A 22322-nucleotide genomic window follows, 5' to 3' on the forward strand; every position below is an offset into this window, starting at 1 on the left:
CAGGCTCTTTCCATCAAGCCACGCTGCTTGTCTGCTGTGTGACTTTGGGCAGGTCACTTCACTTCGCTGGGCCTCAGTTCCCTCATCTGTAAAATGGGGATGAAGACTGTGAGCCCCCCCGTGGGACAACCTGATCACCTTGTAACCTCCCCAGCGCTTAGAACAGTGCCTTGCACATAGTAAGTGCTTAACAAATACTATATTATTATTGTTATTATGCACCAGGCACTGTTCTAAGCGCTGGGAGTGGGGACACAGCATGGCCTACTGTCTAGAGCCTGGGCTTGGGAGTCAGAGGTCGTAGGTTCTAATCCTGACTCCGCCACTTGTCTGCTCTATGACCCTGGGCAAGTCACTTAACTTCTCTGTGCCTCAGTCACCTCATCTGTAAAATGGGGATTGAGAATGCGAGCCCCACGAGGGACAACCTGGTGACCTTGTATCTATCCCAGCGCTTAGAACAGTGCTTGGCACATACTAAGTGCTTAACAAATACCATCATTATTATTTCAGTGCTCTGCACACGGGAAGCGCTCAATAACTATGATCGACACTTCCGATTTGTAAAGCTCAAAAACTTCTTTTACACCTAACATTCAAATTATATTCTTTTACACCTAACATTCAAATTATATTCACATCCCCGGGAGGTCGCTGCTGCAGGCGATGTCCCCGTTTTACAGATGGGAAAGTGCCACTGATGTTAAATAGCTTCCCCAAGGGGGGCCAAGTTGACTCCCAGTTTCTTCCATTAAAACCGCTGGATTCTTAATCCCGTCAAGATTTTTCCAGACTTTGTTGGTCTGGGGATTCTGCTACTCCCTTGCCAAAAATGATGAGCGTTTTAACTGCAAGAAAAGGAACTTTTGGATGTGTGGGAGCTCTGCCTCCCTAACCCAAGAGCTTAGTACAATGCTCTGCGCTCAGTAAGTTCTCAGTAAACATCACTGACCGATAGACCCTGATGGGACTCCCGGAATTGGGCCCTGACTGCTGGCTGGGCATCCCCCTCGTCTTGCACAGCCTAAGATAATAATAATAATGTTGGTATTTGTTAAGCGCTTACTATGTGCCACGCATTGTTCTAAGCGCTGGGGTAGATACAAGGTAACCAGGTTGTCCCATGAGGGGCTCACAGTCTTCACCCCCATTTTACAGATGAGGGAACTGAGGCACAGAGAAGTGACTTACCCGAACAGCAGGCAAGTGGCAGAGTCAGGATTAGAACCCATGACCTCCGACTCCCAAGCTCGGGCTCTTTCCACTGAGCCACACTGCTTCTCAAGGTAGAATTGGCCGTTAATTAAACGAAGAATGGGGGCTGTTATGCCTTCTCCACCTGCCGAGCTCTGCTCCCTAAACTTGAGGTGGGTTGTTGGTGGAAACCACAATGCCTCCCCCTGCATCTTCACCTAGAGGCAAACCAATCATCATCATCGATAGTATTTATTGAGCGCTTACTGTGTGCAGAGCACTGTACTAAGCGCTTGGGAAGTACAAATTGGCAACATATAGAGACAGTCCCTACCCAACAGATCCTCATGGAAGTGTCACCCTTGGCGATTAGAGCCTGTGGCCCCAAGACCCTTCATCACTCCAAGCTGTTGACATCCACAGACTTGCTCCACAATTAGCTTCTGGGGCAACAGGGACTAAATTAACAGCAGGATAAACCCAGAAAGCCGAGACCACCTCCTCTCAGAAAGATAATTTTAAGCGGCCTTGGAACTGCAATATTCAGGGGACTGTAGTGTGACTTGCTTTAACTAGGAGAAGGGAAACTAGCCAGAGACACTGTCAGTTTCCCACCTAAAGCACACTGAGTACCTGGATCTTTCCATCTGAAGGGGAGCATTAACACGCAACTGACTCGGGAATTTGAGAAAGCATAATCTGCTTTATTTTTTTAGATTTTTTTTTATTTAAATAAGGAGAATTCTTTCATATGGAAAGAGCTAATACAATCACATATTTGAAAGGAGAAACAATAGGTACTGAAACCGAGGGAAAGGGCGCGCGAGAGAGAAAGAGAGAGAGTGCCACCACTGGCCTGGTGATTCCATGATTCTAGTTTCTGATCGAAGTTAAAATAGTTTCCAAAAAAATAAAATATAAACAGGTTGCATGTTGCACATTTATCCATCGTCTGCCCTTTCAAATATCTGGTCTACGTGAAAAGACAAAGAGAGGAAAGGCCAAAAAAACAAACAAAAAAAAAGAAACCGAAACCGCCCCCCCTCCCCCCGACCCCCCAGACAAAAAAACCCCTCAAAAAACTTTTTACTATACAGGGCATGGTTAAAAAGCATTAAGGAATACAATATCCCCCATTAGAAACAATGGATGTCATCCACACTGAGCCTAAATACATGGTTTCCACTACGAGGCACCTCAACATGCTTAAGACACAGCCTTTTGACTTCTGCTACAATCCCCGGGGCCACCGTAACAGGGTGGAGAGGGGGGAGTTTTGGGGGGGAAATGAGGCAACTGCAGATGCTCCGATACTGCAGCCAAGATTATATGTCGATGACCACAGGATAGGTGACTCTTGGATTTGTACACCCAACAAAGTTGTAGATCTGTTATGAATCGTCCGGATTAACCTACTCTGTCCTTGGGTCGCACCGACGGGTCAGGGAGGGCTTGATTTCTTGATGCTGGCATATCCCAGCCAAAAGAGAATGTAACAGAGTAAGAAAACTCGGGTGCAGCTGGCTCTCAGAAGTCATTTACAAGGAATTCATTTCTGGGCTTACCCTGGGAGAAGCAGAGAGAAAGGAGGAAAGGCAGAAGTAGAAGGGTGGGGGGGGAAATGTATGGAAAAGAGGGCTGCATGCACCACTGCTCACTTGCTTTTTGCGAAGACGGAGCTCAGCAAGCGGGTGAAAAGTAGCAGAACCGCTGAGACCGGTTGTGCACCAGGGGGGAGAAACTCGCTGCACACTCACGTAGTACACAACAGCAGGCCACCCACGCACACGTAGTGCCTTGTGGGCCAGGTGGCTATGTCATTTGGAACCACGGACCCCTAAGTAATCTTCTTTAAAGTAGAGCGGGGAGTGTACTAACGCCACCACCATCCACCCAGAGCTGCTGTCTAATGCGGACGACGTAGCTCTATGAAGACCGTGGGAGGGAAGGAGGTCTTTTAAGTTTCTGAAAATAGAAACTGCTGGTTCTATCTGTTCCACTGTTTATCTAAGCATGTGCTACGCTCACCCTTCATTTTTTCCCCTTAAAAACAAAACAAAAAAACCCTATGGCCAGAGGTCCTTTAAAACCTTATTGGTCTGGTTTTTTTTTTGCTAACTTGCCAGGAAAGAAAGCCAGATTGAATGAAGCCGACAGCGCCAGCAAGGCAACTGATCACGCACGCACACACACACACACACCACACGCACACACAAATCATCCCCTGGACCACTTGTTGCTCAACGACAGGTTTTCCTCCCTCCCTACGCTACCTACACCTCTCTTAAGCAGCTGAAACCGTGACCACAGCAACTCTAGACCCGGAGGTTCAGTGAGGCAAATCTGAACGAACGCCCACTTCAGAAGAAAAGTAGGTAAGTTCCCTAGAAATCAGAAACCATCGATCCCTTGCGAAAAGCCTTGCCCCATTCCCTCCAGGGAGCTGGTTACATTGCAGCTCAGCCCTCTGATATCACTGCCCCTTGACGACAGGGCTTTTTAACCAGAAGAAGAGAGCTCTTGAGTTGCACTTCCCGGAGCTTAGCTCTAAAACCACATGAAGGGAAAAGGGATATTGCACCTTAAAAAGTTTCTGCTCTAAGTCAAAAGGGAGGTGGGGAGGGGGAGAGAGGAGGAATTTTTTTCTTTTAATCTGTTAAAATCTCTATCTTAGAGGGGAAAAGAAACTGCAGCTGAGTCACACAGAGGTGATCGCAATGGAATTCACATGCAACTTCTTGGCCTTTCCTGCACAGAATAATTCAGACATTATATATAAATAGAGCAGTGAAACATTTACTTTTTTTTTTTCCACCTAGACCTACAACATCAAATACGTATAAATAAATTCTAGTGTTCTTTTTGTGTGTGTGGTTGGGGGGGGGAGGGAGGAGGGACAAAGGGCAGGGGGTTTAAAGATAAAGAGATTGGGTGAGGTGACCTTTTTCCTTTTCATTTCTCCAACAGGGCGTACTACCATTGAGGATGTGTTTCCCCTCAAGGGCCTGCGCCATCTGGCCTGGAGCTGAAACCGCAATCAGGATTATTTTCTGTACACTGAAGGGGAGTGATTTATTTTTTTTTGTCCTTTTGATAAGTTTCGCAGCTTGGACCTAAATCAGATCTGAGTGGGTTTAGAGAAGTCCCCTCGTATTGTACACGTAGAGACCTGAATCTAAATCAAGGCCTCAGCCGACAGCCTGAGCCATGATCTCGGAGGAGGGAAGAGGGGGTGGGAAGGGCTGGAATAAAGGCATGAGTCTAGTCGTATGTTCACACAATACTCGGGAGGAACGGGGAGAGGAAGGGAAAGTCGGGTGGGTGTGATACGCTTGGGGCCGGGGCCCAGCCGGGTTGAACCATCCACGGAGCGGAGTTTGGCGGACAGGTCTAGAGAGAAGACTATTGGGAAGGAGGAAGAAAAACAGACAAGCTGCTGAGAAATCAGGTCTGAAGGTGGCAGGAAGGGACTGTTGAAAGTTTGAAGGGGAGGGCGGGGATGGGGAAGGAAGCATTTTTCACTACGCTTCCCCACCCCCAAAACTACCTGGGGAGCAAGAGAGTTATGGATATTCCCCACTATGTCCTTACAACTCCACAAAAAAAAACCCCCAAAACCGACAACGAAAAAAGAGAATCAACCTAGCACAGTCCCTTGAGGATTGCTTTTCCCACACTCTACAGGACAGACACGAGAGGAGGGATGTCACTATCTCTCTATGGGGAAAAAGAGCTTAGAAGTCAGAGCTAAGGCTAATGTATAAACACCCTCATTTATACTTAGCTTACCACTTCCAGAGCATTCCTAGAAAACCCTGGAGGACCTCTCATGGGCATATCCTCGGGCCCCCCTCCCCCAATACATTCTTTGTTCAAAATGTGTTCTTTGGAACCCCCAGCAGATACAGGGTAGCAACTCCTTCAGGCAGACGGTTAGTCTGTAAAAAGAGCCTCTGAGGAACAAAGGTTTCCCTACCCTAGCCCTGGTCTGCCATTTTTTCCCATCTCCGTAAAAAACAACATAACCAGCTTGTTCCTAAATGAGCTGGAGGCAGTTCAGCCAACTGAAGACCTTGGCCTTCTGCAGGGATCCCTCGAGAGCTCTTGGGAACGAGGAAACCAGCCCTGGAATCCGCGCCCCACTCCAAACCCCAGCCCCTGGCTCTTTGGAAGAAAAGTTCAATGAGTAACTCTGACACACCCGCTGGAGGTCCCGGGCTTGCTTGGTCCCTCTAGCCCAGATCCACTTGCTGGGATTGCTTGGAGCGGGGGAGAAGAGAAAAGGAAAAGGAGGAAAAACCCAAAAAACTCACAACTGCCTTGCAGACCAAAAAAAAAAAAGTCTTCGTTCACCATCGCTGCTCTGCAGGTGAATTTCTACTGTTTCTCTTCTGATGAGCCGTGCGAGACGCTGGGAAGACACAGAAATACAGGAAAACAGAAGATGCGAGCCCGAGGGCCTGGGAGGTGGGGGAGAGGACTGAAGCTCAGAGAGTAGCTTTGAAAAAGAGCAGGTGTGTACAAAAGTACACGTGGGTGAAAACAGAGCAGCCCGGTGGGGAGGAGGGGGAAAGAAGAGGCCGAGAGAACTAGCCGACGGGAGCACGAAATGTGACCTAACAATTAGGGAGTTGGCTAAGGAGCTCTGTTGGTTCTGACCAGCTCTTCTTAGCCACGCAAGAGAAGGTGGCAACACACCAGACCGTTTGTAAATCCACGATTTATCCCTGGCAGCCTCTGGGACAGTCTCTCAACTAGATTCACATGAGTCCAAAACAAAGTTCGGCATCTTTCCTGATGCTGAAAAACCTTGTCAGGTTTCCTGGCCAACGGGCACCTCGGGAAAAGCCAGAAAAGGGACCTGGGTCCAATCGGCGCGCCCAACTACCACAGGCCTTAGTCCCACGTGCGCTTCTAAAGCCGACGGCTTGCTTCTAGCGAGAACCAAAACTACTGAGCAATACGGACTTAAATGGTTTCCACTTCTTTTTTCAAATAATGATCTTGAAAGTTAAGCCTGCTTCTAGCGAGAACAAAAACTATTGAGCGATACGGACTTATATGTTTCCCCTTTCTTTTTTCATATAATCTTGAAAGTTACACGATTCAAAGGGAATGGGGAGGGGAGGGAAAAGTTGAGTCAGCTCTTAAGGTAGCGCAGCAACATAGAAAATTAAACGAGGGAAAGGTCAGAGAAAACTTGTTTAGAAGAGGTGGACAGGGGGAGGGGGCACTGAAAAGAATGTATAAAAGGTGGCTATACACAAAGATATAGCTTGCTCTTTTTTTGTTTGTTTGTTTCCCCTTCGTAAAAACCTCAGCTGCCTTTTAAAATGAGAAGCCTCAAACTAAAATGCCCCCGTTGCCACGCTCCTGTGCCCGGGTCTGCCGAGAGAAAAGTTGGGAAAGGGTGGGGGAAGGGTGTCACTGCCCATATGCTGTCCTGGCTATTGGGAATGGGGAGTGGGAGGAAGAGGGGATGGTTGGGGGGCAGGGGGGAAGGTGCAGGACAGGCAGAAGTCAAAGGTGGTGGTAGTGGGAGTGAGGGGGTGGGGAGGAGGGTTGTGAATCTGCCCTGCACAGTCGGCCTGGGCTACGTGATCGTCAAGGAGGGGAGAGGGGGATGGGGGATGGAGGAGTCATTTGCCTTTTCTTTTGTTGTCTGTTATTAAAGCAAGCAGGTCAATGCCATCTCCACAGTTTCAAACTGCTTGATTAGAAGACAGAAAGGGGAGAGCCGGGGTGGGGGTGCACGGAAAGGGGAAGGGAGATCCGAAGATGTCGCTTCAGCGAGTCAGAGTCAGGAGGGTGGTGGTGACGGTGGATCTGGCGGGATAGCTGACCGTCCGGTAAGTGGAACGTCCGAGCTGCGGTGCGGTTTCCTCCGTCGGCTTGACGGTGGCCAACGGCGGCCACGCCTAGGCTTTGCTCTCTTCCGCTTTCACCGCCTGGGGCTTGATGGCTCCCGTTCGTTTCATCTGGGTCGCCGGGGGTGGCTCCTGCAGTTTCACAGCTCCCAAGCTGGGTTTATTTTCATCCACTCGCTGCTTTGCCTTTGGACACACAAGGGACAAGGGAGGAAGGTTAGCTGAGCGGGTCGACCTCCAACCCGGTCAACAGCTCCCACCTTCCCCTTTCTTCCTGTGGGGCTGCAAAGAAAGAGCTGCCGAAGGTCCACCATCCAGCCGAAGCACTGGGCTGTTTGGAAATTGGCATATTCCAGTGTATTCCTCTCCCCTCCCTAAGGGGCTTCAGGGCAATGATCCAGTCAAGCAGCAAGATTACTTAGTGCAATCCTGAGGTGTCCTGGGCCCACACCGTGCCTCCCGTATGAGGATGAGCAGGATAGACCGTGTGGTAATCTGACAGATCCTACCGCCCACCCAGCCCCTCTTGCCTGAGAAAGGGGCTCTCAGGCCTTGCCCCGGGCTGCCCCGCACTTTGTACATCATTTTTCCAAATCTACTAGATGTCCCAAAAAGGTGACCACAACCACGTTTCGCCGAGGGGGTGACGAGGGATAGCCACTGACTACAGGAGGCGAGGGAGTCCAAATTTTATCCCACGGTTCCTGTCACCACCCCCCAGGCAAACATAACCAAAGCAAAAGGGCTGCCAGGCTGATCTGCAGGAGCCCGGAGGGAGGAGGGGATGGGGCACATGACTGACTCCCCGGGGAAGGTGGCGGCTGTGACGTAGCCACTGATGCGGTGATGCTGATTCGGGACCTCCATCCCTCCTTGTCCCAGGTTCAGGTTCCTGCTCCTGTTACCCTTCTCCACTGTCAAGCACCTCCTCTGTATGCAGAGGCCCAAGTGCCAGGAGTTGCCCTGCACCTTCAGTGGACCACGCGGCTCCACTTGCTAAATCGCTCCAATGTGGTCAGCTTTGATTATGAACTGCATCTTAAATCATGGCTCTTTGTTTTGGCCAAAACGCTTGTACTGCTCCTCTACGAATTGGGAGGTGTCTTCAGAACTTTTGGAGATAACGAATAAGACCTGCAGACTTCTCAGTCCATTGGGGTATTTTAGTTGAAAACCTAAACCAAGGGAGTTAATATCTTTGGGGCATTTTGGGTGCCGTTTTTTTTTTTTCTATTAACAGCACAAAGTAGTAGGGAGAGGAAAAGAAGAATGAGGAAAAATGCTTCGATTATAAAATGGGAAAAACTGCTCACTGAATTTGTAGAACAGCCACCGGATAGACTAAGCATTAAGACCGACTAAGACAAACATCACCTTCTAGAGCTAACACACGCACACAAACACCAACTTCTAAGCTAACACAGACCTAAGTCTTCCAGAGCGCCTTTCACTGGAAGATCTTTACGCGCTTGGTAAAAACAAGAGACGTCAGAGGCCCAGAGAGCAAGTCAGTGGCTCAGCTCAGGACACGGGGGCAGAGATGGGAACAGAACTCAGGCGTCCTGACTTCCAGTCCCATGCTCAAACCTCTAGAGCACGTTCCTCCCTTGAGAAAAAAGGGAGCGTGTCCAGGATAGGATGGAAAATCCCCTTCCCTTTGGCGCTTGGAGATTTGCCTAAGGCCAGGACTGGAGATCTGGAAAGCCATCTTCTACCTGTTGAACGTAGTGTCCCTGCACAGAGCCCATGTTAACTGCTGGTCCAGATGGCTTCCCACTGGGGCTAGCAGAGCTAGGCCTGAAAAAACCAAAGGGAGTGGTTGAGAATACACAGAGTATTACCACAAAAATGGAACAAAAGCCTAGTATATGGAGGAAGCATGATGGGACGTCCTCTCTGGCAGGGGCATCTGGACCCATCTGGGCAGCCTGCTGATCTTTTAGGAGAAATGAAAAAAAAAATGAAGGCGCTGCAGTAGCGGGGAGTATAGATGAGAACCAGGATGTCTTCACCAGGGACGATGCGGGCTAGTGAGGGCAGAATGATTCTCAACTAGGGGGTTGCAACCCAAGAGCAGCACCCCGAAAGGCAGTGTTCAAGATGTAAAAAAACAAAAAACAAAAAAAGAATAAAAAAGAAAAAAAAGAATAAAAAAGAAAAGGGCCAGAATATGTACTTATGTTTACAAAACTCAAGTGGAAAAAAAAAATGTCTAAAGTTTCAGTGTGAAAGAAATAAAAATAAATGATCTCCCCTCTCCCCGGCCAAAAAAACCCTTCCTAAACCAGAAGAGAAAAAACAGAAGAGGCACTACGGGTCTGTCTCTCTCGCAAACCACAGGCACAGAACAGGGTAGGGCCCACTGACCTCATGCTTTTCAAACATTCCCTGAGGAGTCTGGATGCTGCCCTCCACCCCCTACGGGGAATTCTCATATCCTGCTCTACAAAGTTCATACTCTGGTTCCCCATGCTGAGCCCACCATCGGCCCCAGGGAGGTCTCACCGAAAACTCAGGAGGCTCCCCCCAACCCACAACAACCCTCTCAGAGTCCAAGGGAGGCAGAGCAAGGAATCGGCCAAGGAGCAATGATGGTCCCAGCCGGCCAGTTTATTTGAGGAGTGGGGTGGGGGTCCACACACTGCAGTTGAGAATTGCCAAGCAGGGCCATGGGTCAGTTCTCTTCGTCTGCCCTGTTCTTGTGGGGAGGCAGTTCTCACAGACAAAATGTTTCCATCTCTGTCCTCCTCACTAATACCCTATATAGATATCTCACTGTCCTTGGTCGGAAAGGAAGAAAAAGGAGCTTTGTTTCCTAACCAAGCTTTATCTCTGCCCCTCTAGAAAGCTCTCTCAAACCACAGTATTTCACTAGGATGATCAGACACTCTCAGGCCATCACCTCCACACTCATAGCTTTCAAGTACCAGGTGGAACACAGATCTACAGTAGCAAAGAGAGGCTTTAAGGTGGTGCCCGAACGCTCCCGCATAAAATGCATGTCCTGAATTGGCGACAGGACAATGATGCACACATCCCACTCCTCTGCTGATCTCGAATTCCACTCTATTTTCTCTGCAAGTCAAAGTTCAACCTCACAGATAGATCGGCTACTCGGAACCAAACACCTGTGGTTTCTTTACCTGTAGGTCTGTGGTGAGGGAACAGACCCTCCGGAAGGGATGCTCTGTTTACCGTCTGCGAAGTGAAACCCCTTCATCTCCATCTGCGAGGACTAAAGGAAACCAAGAGGTTAAGACCCATCAGATTGACAACACCCAAAACCAACGCTATCACACTGTGCTGTTTGGGACAAGTTGGGGATTTCTGTCCAAGTGGGCAGGAACTTTTCACTCAGACTTATACGATATCCATGACCTCACTGGAGGACTCCACTTCCTAAGCACAGAAATAGGAGTGGCCCGGTGGAGGTCTAGTTTTCCGCAAAGACCAACGAGGAGCTGGGGACATTCTGGATTCTGGGGATGACCAACCAGCCGGCCAACCCACGTGGAGCCCATTTTCTCCTCTACCCTGGCTTGACTGTCATTTTTAAGAGTCAAGGCGATCAGATCTAATCCTCCAAATGTGTTCGGGACCCAATCGTAGCCGGAAACTATCATACCTCTCTGCTGGTGGCAAGTACCGAAGGCTGGGATCCAGGTGGAAGAATCCTGCGGGGAGCTCCTACGGAGAGATTCTGCCCCTGAGGAAGCTGGATGGACTGTGGCAAAATCAGGGGCTGTTGTCCAGAACCATAACGAGGCAAAGGAAGCTGGGAGCCAGGCAGGGGCATTGTTAACTGTAGGAAAATGGAGACGATTACTTGGAGCGGGGCAGGAAGATGCAAACCTAGTCAACTCAAGTACAAATATCCCAACATCTATACTTTCTCTTTTTTGAGGGCAAAAGGAAGACTTCATTCACACCTAGGAGGGATAGGGTGAGTGACTGTATTAGCGTGGTAGCGGTTTGGTTGAAGAGGAAAGGCTGGATTTTAGCGATGTTGTGAAGGTGGGACCAACAGGATTTAGTGATGGACTGAATCTGTGGGTTGAATGAGAGTGAAGAGTCAAGGGTAACGTCAAGGTTACAGGCTTGTGAGACGGGAAGGATGGCAGTGCCGTCTACAGCGATGGGAGAGTAAGGGGGAGAACAGAGTTTGGGTGGGAAGATAAGGATTTCTGTTTCGGGCATGTTAAGTTTGAGGTGACGGGAGGACACCCAAGTACAGATACAGATATCTGGATATGAATACAGATATCCTCCTTTACAAAGGCATCTGCCTGATCATCACATACACTCTCCTCTTGACAGGGCCAGGCTCAAATGGAAGGCTCCTGTTAAAAATACAAATTCTTCAATTGCCCTTTTTCTTGTGAAGCCCCGTGGCCTAGTGGAAAGACTATGTGGGCTGAGAGTCAGAAACCTTAGGTGCTAATCCCAGCTCTGCCACTTGCTTGCTACGTGGCCTTGGGCAAGTCACTTAACTTGTCTGTTGGCTCAGTTACCCCATCTGTAAAATGGGGTTGAAGCATCTGTTCTCCCTCCCTCTCAGACCGAGAGCCCCAAATAGTATAGGGAGTGTGTCCGATTTGACCGCATTGTATTTAACCCAGCACTTACTAAAATGCTTGTCATATAGTAAGTGCTTAACACTGTGGGCAGGAAACATGCCTGCCAACTCTGTTGTCCTCTCCCAGGTGCTTAGTACAGTGTTCTGCATGTAGTAAGCGCTCAATAAATATCACTGATGATGATAATACCACTATTACTATTACTCTTCCTTGCTGTCTGAGCTCAAGTGGGTCCTTAATACCTCCAGACATCAACTTAAGGTCAAAGGAGAAAAAACCCAACAACAACAAAATAAAACCCAACACATATACAATCCCCTCCACCAGACCAGGCTGAACAATATGAATGCGGCCGTTGGTTCAGGGCAAAGCTTCACTCTCTCCAAACAACTGACTCTACAGGAAGACACAGGTGAAAACTGCATTCCCAAGCCAGATAACACTGGAAAGAGGGAAAGAAACAAACAGAGCTCAACTATCTAAAATGCGATGCAGGGGAAGGAGGATTCCCCTGCCATTCCTCTGCATTAGAGAAGCAGCGTGGCCCAGTGGAAAGAGCCCGGGCTTGGGAGTCATAGGTTCTAATCTCGACTCCACCACTTGTCAGCCGTGTGACTTTGGGCAAGTCATTTAACTTCTCTGTGCCTCAATTACCTCATCTGTCAAATGGGGATAAAGACTGTGAGCCCCACATGGAACAATCTGATAACCATGTATCTCCCCCAGGGCTTTGAACGGTGCTTGGCACATAGTAAGTGCTTAACAAATACTATTATTATTATTATTACGATTATTATTATTCCTGGGGACTTAAATCTGAGGCTGGAGACAGGTCATTGAGGGGTGGTCTAATTCCACTGTGCACCTACTCTGGGCAGTGAGAGAGGTTCCCTCTCCACTCTTGCCTCTGCTACCGTGGCCAGTTTATTGGAGGTGGATTGGATGATACACTAGTCCTCTGTCATTTCTAATTTCCTGAATTACTCTAAGACGCAAAACTTTCTTCTCACCACCAGGCCAGACTATTCATTCATTCAATCATATTTACTGAGTGCTTACTGTGGGCAGAGCACTGTACTAAGCACTTGGAAAGTACAATTCGACTATTGTTCCAGTCAATTCTCACCAACGTCACATGGCAAGAAGAGTCACCCATTGCCAGGACCTGAAGCCACAGAGGGGAGCAGTTCTTCCTTCCCACCCACCCAACACCATCACCATCCCAGCGCGGCAGCAAAGGGTTTGCACCCACCCCAGGGAACAGTGAAAATTTCTCCGTAGCACGCTAAGAACAGTTTTCAAAGCAACTCCAAGGATCCCAGAATTGGTGGGAGTCTGTGGGGCTCTCTCTGGACATATTTAAAGAAAAAACAACCAAAAAGCTCTCATTACTTGTTCGTTTTATAGCTACTGATGTTGAGAGCTGCTCCATTTTTGAACAACTGAATTTCTTTTCTACAGGTTTGTCTTCTCTCCTACTTAGTGCCCAGTGCAGTGGTCTGCACCAAATAAGGCACTATTAAATGCTCGTAGGGAGAGCAATGAGATGATCCTAGATGATTCATTTCTAAGCCTGTCCTGGAAGGTACCCTGACAAAATATCAACTTCCCCAAAAGGACCCTATTCTTGGGCAGCAATACAATTTCCAGAGTGACCAACCATCTATCTTTCCTGGCATTTCACGGTGCCCTATTGACTCCTGGCGGCTACGATGCCACATGGGGTACCGGGCTCACTGCACTCAAAGGAAAGACCAAAATAGCGTCAGTTGCAAGGGGACAGAAAGCGAGACGGCGTTGAACCCCTTCTTCCTTCCGCTGTCGCCTCCTAACCTGTGTTAGCTGGGAGTCCATCATCTGCGAAGCTCCCATTCCGGCCGCCTGACTAATCTGACCCTCGTACACCAGGGCCTGGCTTCCATTCATCGGTTGGTAAGGAGATCCCGACTGTGTTTTCACCATCTCTAAAGGCTGCATGCCCGGGAAGGCGGAGTATGGGGGCTTCAGAGCAGTTCCTCCAGCTAGGACCATGGTGTTGGGCTGGGACAGACTAGGGTGCATGTACACCTGAGACCTGGAGAAAGAGACTTAAATCAGATCCAATGACGGCTACGCCCCTACCTCGGGTTATAGCGGGGTGACAGAACTTTTGAAAGAAAAATGGTCTGTTTAAAATGCAGAACATTTGACATGCGAAGGCAAATAACCGCCCTTTTTCAATGAAGTATCTGCTCAGCAGTCCACAGGTGACTATACAGGTTTGTTAGTGGTAGAGCAGAAAGGAAAGTCTAACGGGAGAACGACGAAAGGGAATGAAGGAATGACATGAGCAGTCCATATTCTCCAAGCACATCAGCTGCCTGAAGGCCAACCTTCCAAGATTTGGAAAACCCAGTGACATCCACAAGAAAGTTTACCTGAAAGGTGGTATGGAACTGTATATCTCCTGAGACTGGGAGACAGGGAGTCCCCCTCTCAGCCCCAGCTGAGCCTGTGCCTGCAGAGATGTATGAAGGGATATTGGAATTTGCTGGGCAGCGGCAGCCTGTAAAGAGAGGGGGCATAGAAAATTAAAGGATGGGAAGATGTGACAACAGCCCAGAGACCACTCAGAGAGTCTTCTCCAGTTATTCTGCCTTCCAAGACTTTCCTATTCCCAGAGTAAGTCTTGCCTCTGGCTCCAAGGGAATTACTGTTAGTTTCACTGGGAAATCCATATCGCCTGACAAAGACAAAGTGTCCCCTGCAAAAATATTCTACTGAAGGCCGTAAGATGAAACACTGGTTTACAAAGAGGCATGACCTCATTCTTACCTAGGCTCACCCTAATATCCTTACCACCATGCAATCTACACTTATTTTCTTTAAAAAAAAAAAAGTCCCAGAAATGGGTCTGATCTCAGAAGCATATTCCAGGAAGGGTTCCTGGTTCCAGGAGATGCAAGAGCAAATATCAGGCAAACACAATAAATAGGAAGTTTAGGTTCACACAACTAACCTACCTGACCCCGTGAATTAAGATACCTTTTTTTTTTTTTTTTTTTTTTACCTGTTGGTAACTCTGCTGCTGAGGTATCGTTTGGGGAACCAGGCGAGGCTGACTTGCAAACACATGGCCATCCAGGTACAGAGGTGGGATGTGGTTACCTAAAATCAAAATTCAGGCAGAGAGTACAGTGCGGTGTGGTCCCCATTTTCAGTCCACCTAGACTGGTCCCTTTTCGGGAGGACAGACGGAATTGGGTTCCTACCAAGTTCAGCCTATTTGCTCATTTTAACCCCCTTGCTCACATCTCAATTCCTGCTACATGTGCCAAAGTCAACAGCCCTGATGGCCAGAAAAACAACAGAGACTTCTCTAGTTGCAGAAGGGTGTCTGCAGTCAGGGGTTCAATAATAATAATGATAATAACAAAACAACAATAATAATAATAATAATAATTGTGGTATTTGTTAAGCATTTACTATGTGCCAGGCCCTGGGGTGGGAAGGGGGCAGAGAAATACAGGCAAATTGGGGTGGACACAGCCCCACGTGGGGCTCACAGTCTTAACCCCCATTTTAAAGATGATGTAACTGAGGCCCAGAGAAGTATAGTGACTTGTCTAAGGTCAAATGGCAGATTAGTGGCAGAGCTGGGATTAGAACCCATGCCCTTCTGACTCCAGGCCTGCACTCTATCCACTAGATCATGCTACTTCTTTGAGGAGGTGGAGGACTCCACGGAAGGTAAACCCAATGTGCTCAACTGCTGATCTGAGGCAACAGACCCTGGGATCGGGAGAGGGCCTATTCTGGCCTTGCAGAGAAACATTTACAGGAGGAATTGAAGTTCCACCTGACTACCTTGCTTCCCTAGTCTCTAATTCCATACATCTTTAAGTGTCCAGAGAATGTAGGCAAGAAAAGATCAGCTCTTCAAGTCTCTCAGTCACGCATCTCTTCATTTCCCCTTTTTTAGAATGCACAGTACGGGGTCAGAAGGATCTATTGGAATACATCATAGAGACTCAGCGCGAAATCTTTATGCCCTGGATTCAAGAGTGAAGCCTGCCCTTTGTGCCAGATCAACGGGTATGCAGGAATCATCCATGAAACCCAAAGGTCCCTCGTCCCTTGAAAATGGCGCTTAAAGGCATGTAGTATTAATGACAATAACGATAATAATGAAATAGTATTGGTTAAACACTTACTATGTGCCAAGCAGTGTATTAAGCTCTGGGGTAGATACAAATGGAGACAGTCCCTTGTCCCTAGTGGGACTCACAAGTAAGAGGTAGGCAGGAGAATGGGTACTGAAACCCCATTTTCTAGATGAGGCACAAAGAAGTTAAGTGACTTGCCCAAAGTCACGCGGCACGTAAGTGGAAGAGTCGGAATTAGAGCCGAGGTCCTCTGAACCCCACGTCTCTTGTGATACATTTCTTCCTCTGTATCGACAAACAAATCTATATTTACATAAGCCGCCAAGGCAAAAAAAAAACAAAAAACTTTTCACTCAATCTGTGCGTGCCTCTTAGTGACACTAGATGGAATGCCACAAGCTGGTCGAAGTGGGGAGGGGACAAGATACCTGGAATAGAAGCAGAAGGTGCTACAGATGCCACAGGCATAGGTGGCATGGAAACTCCGCCGAAAGAGCTGTAGTTGACCCCGTTGGAAGCTCCAACACTGGACGGAGGCTGGATTCCTGAACCAGCGCCTCCTGGAGAACTCTGCTCCGGCAAATTGGGGGAGTTTTCCCAAGCCTTGCGCGCAGACTCCATCTTTGGAAGCAAGGAGGGTGGGGGGAAGGATGAAAATTACCACCAGCAGTGGCAGCGAACAAGGCAAGAACCTACAACTCTCTAGGGAAATGCCTCCGGGAGCTTTGAGGATAGGGAACAAAGGGGAAATCCAGCCAGATAAATTCTCCTCCCCATCTTTTCAGCTACAGGGGTTTGTGGTGACTCCAGAAAGGTGGTACTCATGTTACCTTGAGAGTGAGGTCGGCTGTCGGGAAGGACATCGGATTCAGACTGATGCCCCGTGGGAGGTGATGATCTCGACGGAGGATGGGAATGGACTGCGCTAGCCCGGCCTGGAAAGGGATCAGAGGGGGAAGGTCACAAACAGATATCAGAAGGAAGTCTCTCTAGTGAAGGAAATGGCCGCTCAAACACAGATTGCAAAGAGAAGAGCAAAGACCAAAAGCACATTAGCTTCAACTACACTCCCACGGAGAAGGCCGGACAAGCGTTCCGTACAGTGCTCTGCGCACAGCAGGTGCTCAGTGAATACTACGGGTTGAATGACATGCAGAAAACTTTGTTGGTGTCTCCCTTAAAAGGCACAGGCAAGGTTAAGCTGCCTCTTCCTTTGCTATCCCCCCTGAACCCTTGGAGATATCACCATTGCCCGTCAATCTTTTTCCCCACACCCTCTTAGATCAGGACAAGTATACAGTGACACCATTAAATCAAGTCATGACTCAATAATGATAATACTAATTACGGTATTTGTTTAGCGATTACTATGTGCTAGTCACTGTCCTAAGCGCAGGGGTAGATACAAGCAAATCAAGTTGGACGCAGTCCCTGTCCCACGTGGGACTCAAGAGTCTCAATCCCCATTTTACAGATGAGGGAACTGAGGCCCAGAGAAGTGAAGCGACTTGCCCAAGGTCACACAAGAGACAAGTGGCGGAGTCGGGACTAGAACCCTTGACCTTCTGATTTCCGGGCCCGGGCTCTAATCCACTACGCCACGCTACTTCTCATGCCAGCTTGTTGCCAGCTGTTCCATCTCAGTGCTCTTGACTGCATAGTGCTCCTGAGCTACTAAGGCACCGGGTCTGGCCAATGAGAGGAGGATGAAAAAGGATGAAAGGGTATGGTCCTGTATGCCATACTTTAGGTTGTACCCCCCAAATGATCCTTCAGGTTAACCAATGACCTTCAGGGCTGTGGATCCTATGCCCCTATCTATCCCCAAAGCCTCGTCCCTTTCCTAGTCTAGCCCCCATCTGCAGCGAGGGAGAGTGGGGCCTTGAAAGACTCAAAGCGAAGGAAAGTTTTCGACCACAAAGGAGGGCAGTTGGCCTTGAAGGCCGAGACTACTCAAGGGCTCGGTTTTATTTTATTATTAAAAACTCCTGTTTGTCAACTGTCTCTTTGGATTTCCAGACCCCTTCGCAAAATGGGTAGGTGAGGGGAGAGTAGGAAGTGGCCCACACTTACGTTACTGGCCAAGGCATCCTGAAGTTTGGCAACAGGGTTCGCAGACGTACCAGAGGCAGAGCCGGGAGGCAAGCTGAAATCAGAGTCCTGAAAGCAGGCAACACACCCTGGTCAGACCCCGCCCGGATCACCCTATGCACGTGCCTGGAGGAAAGTTCACCGTTTATTCGTCATGATCTCGGCAACTGAGGAGAGTCACTAAGCAGTGCTCAGTGAGGGCCACAGATTCAGCCAATCGCTCACCCTGTGCTCGGCAGAAGGGCTAGACATTTCCCAATTGCACACGGGGTACTGGGAATCCATTCCCCTTCCTGCATTCCCACACCGCTCGTTTTCCTGATGGAGACAGCGAACACATGAGCCAAGTCATCCTGAGAACCTGGTTTGTGTCAGTAATGAAATCTATGAGGCAATTCAACAGCGCCTGGTCCCAGTAGTAGCAGAACCTGACTAATCCCGAGGGAGCCTCCTTCTCACTCCGGTCCTGCCCAACTGGTCCCTCTTCCGGAGAAAGGCCCTGTCCGCGGGACCTCGCATGAGACTCACGAGTTTGGGCCCGCTCCGCTCCCACCCCAAAATGAATAAAAAAGAAAATGAAAAGAAAATCCTCACTTTAGGATTGACTCCAAATTCAATGGGCGGGACGGGCAGCACGGAGTCCACGCGAATCTCCACCCCGTTAACGGGCGGGACATTCCCTTCCAGCCGTTCCGCACCCTCAGAGCCCTTTCTGTTTTTCAGAGAGCGCTCGTTGCCGATGGGTCCGGGTTTGTGCTCCTTGCTCTGTCCCGAGCCTTGTTCTGAATCCTTAATGGAAAAGCAGAGAGGCTGAGACCCCGCAGACTAGAAAGACCCCAAGCTCTAACCTCCAAGGGACCCGAGAACAACAAGCTTTCCCCATCCGTCGGTCAGCCCGGGCCCTGGGGGAGGGTGTGTCGGTTTGCTCTGCGAGTCCAGATTACCTTTTTATCAGATTGCTTCTGAGCCTGCTCCTTCTGGCAGTCGGGCTTGGGTTCCACCAGGCCAGCCCCATTCATCTCCTCTGGTTTGAGAGTGCCATATGGGGAGCTGCGCTGGGAGGAGGTAGCGGAGGATTCCCGAGACTCCGCACTCAAGTCAATGCCACTATCCCCCTGGCTGCCTTTAAAACCCTGCTATGCAAAGCACGAAATGGGTTAAAACGCCCTGCCGCCAAACTCAAAAGGGAAATCAAAATGAGACTTGAATAGTTTACGGATGAGCCCCCTCCTGCCCTTGAATCGGTCCAGCCCTCTGCCATCTCCAGAGCAGACATCACCAAAGGTGGCAACTCCGCTGCAGCCTGGTAACCCAAAAAACTCCCAAGAGCCCCTAGACAGACTTGCCAAGCTCATTTCACTTATGACCCAAACCAGATTGCACTCCAGTCTCCACAGGGGAAAGGCAACTGCCGTGTCCAGCAATCTCCTCTCTTTGCCCAGGTTTTTGGTTGTTTTTTTTATTTTTTTATTTTTTTTGCATCGCCCACCCCCCACCAAGCCTAGATGCAGTAGATGCAGCCCACGAGCCACTGCAAACCAGGACCACACGACCCGTTTCGAACAGGAGCCTGTTTCAGGATGGTGTCCACCCACTCCCGCGGGACACAAGCCCGGGGAGAGTCAGCAAATCCAACCGAGGCTGTGGCCTGGGCTGGCTATGAGCACGCATGAACCGTGCACACCCAAGTGAGTTCGGGCCCACTGACCTCTGTAGAGCTGGACTCGGTGCTGTTGAAGGCATTGACGGCTTTGCTCCAGGAATCACTGCCGGGTGACTGAACGGGGAGTGCTACAAGCCAAAAGGAGCTGAGGTTAGAGAGGGTGAGGTGGGGCCACCGGCATCCGTGCTTTACAATCTCTAAAATACGATTCGCCAGAGGAAAGACCTATCGCAGAGTCCTTACTATGGGGGAACAAAAGGCAGCCCGCGCTCACGGGTGACAACACAGGGCTGCCTTTGGGTGCTGGGAAGCTGTCCCTGCAGACCACTTAAATGACTGTCCCCCTAAATCAGCCGAGTACTAGCTGAACTTTGGTTCTCTGCTACTCAGCCAAGGGCTGCCAGGGGTAAATGAGGCGGGTAGGGGACCTGCAGCTACTTGGATCTACCACAAAGAAGCAGACGCCCTATCTCTAGCTGGCTGGGGAAGTGGCCCCCTGATGCCTTGAAGATGGCCGTGCCCAGCCAATGAGCCCGTGACACCCGGTGAGTGTCTGATTTGGAACAGGATCTGCCAAAGCCCAAAGGCGGATCGGGCCTGGAGAAGGCACATTGCCACACTGGCCGACAACGGGGTGATGGAGGTCTCACCTTGGCTGTTACTCTCCCAGATCTCTGTGCCCAGGCTGCTGCCAGAAACCATAACATCTCCTTGCTCCAAGCACATGGTGCCCTGCTTCTTGGCAAACCGAGGAGGAATACGCGAGGAAAGGCCTCGGCCTTTGGCAGGAACCTGAGGGAAAGAGTCAGGTGATAAAAACCAGCACAGGGACCTTGGCCCAAAGAAGCTAAGAATATGAGAGCTGCAAGAATGACATCCTGACGTCCCTAGCCCTTGGAGTGCCAGAGGTATTCAATGAGAACCTAAACAACAAAGGATGGTGGTGTTTATTTTCTTCTCCACCTTACCTAATCAGGTCAATTTTCTTCCCACCCTCAAGACCTAAGCATCAATCAGAACTGTAGTCCTTTTGAGGCTGAAACACCTTCGTGTGGTCTAGAGGATGGCCGTTGCAGTTTAGCGGGAGTAGATTTAGACAGAGAAAGAAGCATGTACACAGTGAGTGGCAAAAATATGGAATTAAAGCGCGTATACAGTGAGTGGCAAAAATATGGAATTAACCACCTCAAGAGTTGTGTAGGCAGGAAAGGAGCAGTAAGCTCAAGAAGGACTGAAATGGATTCCCAGAAACTAGCTCCATGATGGGTTACTGGAGGGAGAGTTAGATGCAGGGGAAAGGGGGACATGAGTTGGGTTAGACAGAGTCATCCGTGTCAGAGCCATGACAGCTTAGTAGTGGGAAAAGTTAGGGATGCCGAAGGACACATCCTTAGCCACCCTGAGGATGACTTTCAAAGAGGGCAAACCACTACACTTGATAAGGGACACTGGGCTGGATTGACCCAATATTGACACTTCTTATATTTCGGCAAGCACCCAATCAAATACCCAGTAGGGTGAGAAAGTCAGAATTTCAACTAATTCCCAGCACTGAGAGCTGAGAACACTCACAGGGAGTGAGAAAGGTTTTTCCAAAACCCTTGCATTCGCTTCTCTTTTGCCCCACGACCCTCTTCTCACCTCCTCCCATCCCCCCAAAATCTAAACCAGGCCTTGCATTTCCCTGCTCCTCTTGTTTGTACTTTCCTCCAACCAGATTACTTCAGTGAAACCTAGGGAGTCAGTCACCACCTGGCCGGTCCACTGCTTCTGTTTTCCTTCATTCAATCATTTAAATGTATTTATTCAGCGCTTACTGTTCTAAGCGATTAGAAAGTACAATTCATGTTTTTATTTTCCCCAGCCCCAGGCTCTCCACTTCCCATTCTCCTTGCCCCTGCTCACCTGGACTGCTTGCTCTTTCTTTCTTCGCTCCTCTTCCAAAAGGCGGCGTTGCTTTTTGGTCAGGACTTCGATGAAGCCTTCGCCCACAATGGGGCCCACCTCGCTCTCCTCCCCAGGGCTCGACACTCGATTGTCAATGATGGCATCTGAATGGGGGATGCAGGGGAAGGAGAGGGTTTTCCACTCATTCGAAGACCAGGTCGATAAAACACCCCAATTTCGGAACGGGAAGCCTCGCTTCAGTTTGGGCAGGCTCGGGGTCCTAGCAGATCGCTCGGCAGCGCTGAAGGCCAACTAAGAGCGTGACCTCATGGAGTGAGCGTGGGCCTGGGGGTTGGACATCCTGGGTTCTAATCCCAGCCCCGCCACATACCTGCTGTGTGACCTTGGGCAAGTCATTTCACTTCTCTGTGCCTCAGTTCCCTCATCTGCAAAATGGGAATTTAAAACCTGCTCTCTCTCCCTAGGCTGTAAGCCCCACGTGGGACCTGATTATCTTGTACCGATTCCAGTGCTTAATACAGTGCTTGGCACAGAGTAAGCGCTTAAATACCACATTCCAATTATTATTATTGTTGTTGATAATAATAGGACCTCTTGAAACTCTTTCCTTGGCCCTCAGATAGCTCCTTGCCACCTTAGCAGCAGACTATCCTGGCTATGGGAGCTGGGGGAGAGTTTTAGATTGGGGTTCCTGCAGCCCGAAAAGGACAGCCAGAAGGGCAAGTGGGAACTGAAGCCCCTTGTAAGCCCAGGGAGGTGCGGTGCCAGGGTCCCAGGGCCTGTGCTTCAGAAGACGTCCACACTCGCAACACGCAAACTCGTTTCGCCATCCTGAACCCAGATATCCTGCCATTTTTTGGAGTTGCTCCAAATCAAT

The 22322-nt window shown here is 49.4% G+C and overlaps 1 protein-coding gene and 1 non-coding gene across 9 annotated transcripts in view; both read right to left on the reverse strand.

The window, feature by feature from the left end:
* Positions 1-1877: 1877 nt before the first annotated feature.
* The window catches only part of PRRC2B (proline rich coiled-coil 2B), a 76412-nt gene continuing 55967 nt past the window's right edge, over positions 1878-22322 (reverse strand). For 2 of the 8 annotated variants that reach the window (XM_038744784.1, XM_038744785.1), the window contains exons 18-33: positions 21443-21588; positions 20188-20329; positions 19583-19665; positions 18819-19010; positions 18469-18663; positions 18100-18192; positions 17857-17943; positions 16614-16718; positions 16212-16404; positions 14688-14785; positions 14056-14183; positions 13472-13712; positions 10687-10863; positions 10205-10296; positions 8777-8858; positions 1878-7247 (exon numbers count right to left, since the gene is read on the reverse strand). In XM_038744784.1, the coding sequence (XP_038600712.1) occupies positions 7113-7247; positions 8777-8858; positions 10205-10296; positions 10687-10863; positions 13472-13712; positions 14056-14183; positions 14688-14785; positions 16212-16404; positions 16614-16718; positions 17857-17943; positions 18100-18192; positions 18469-18663; positions 18819-19010; positions 19583-19665; positions 20188-20329; positions 21443-21588 (2189 nt within the window). In that variant the 3' untranslated portion in view covers positions 1878-7112. The remainder of the gene's footprint in view (positions 7248-8776; positions 8859-10204; positions 10297-10686; positions 10864-13471; positions 13713-14055; positions 14184-14687; positions 14786-16211; positions 16405-16613; positions 16719-17856; positions 17944-18099; positions 18193-18468; positions 18664-18818; positions 19011-19582; positions 19666-20187; positions 20330-21442; positions 21589-22322) is intronic. The other 6 variants (XM_038744786.1, XM_038744788.1, XM_038744787.1 and 3 more) reach the window with 6 other exon arrangements.
* Positions 15562-15647, reverse strand: LOC119927527. The gene has a single exon (XR_005450522.1). It is a non-coding gene; the product is annotated as a small nucleolar RNA SNORD62 (small nucleolar RNA).

This window comes from Tachyglossus aculeatus, chromosome 4 (genome assembly GCF_015852505.1).
Source record: "Tachyglossus aculeatus isolate mTacAcu1 chromosome 4, mTacAcu1.pri, whole genome shotgun sequence".
Taxonomy (NCBI): domain Eukaryota; kingdom Metazoa; phylum Chordata; class Mammalia; order Monotremata; family Tachyglossidae; genus Tachyglossus; species Tachyglossus aculeatus.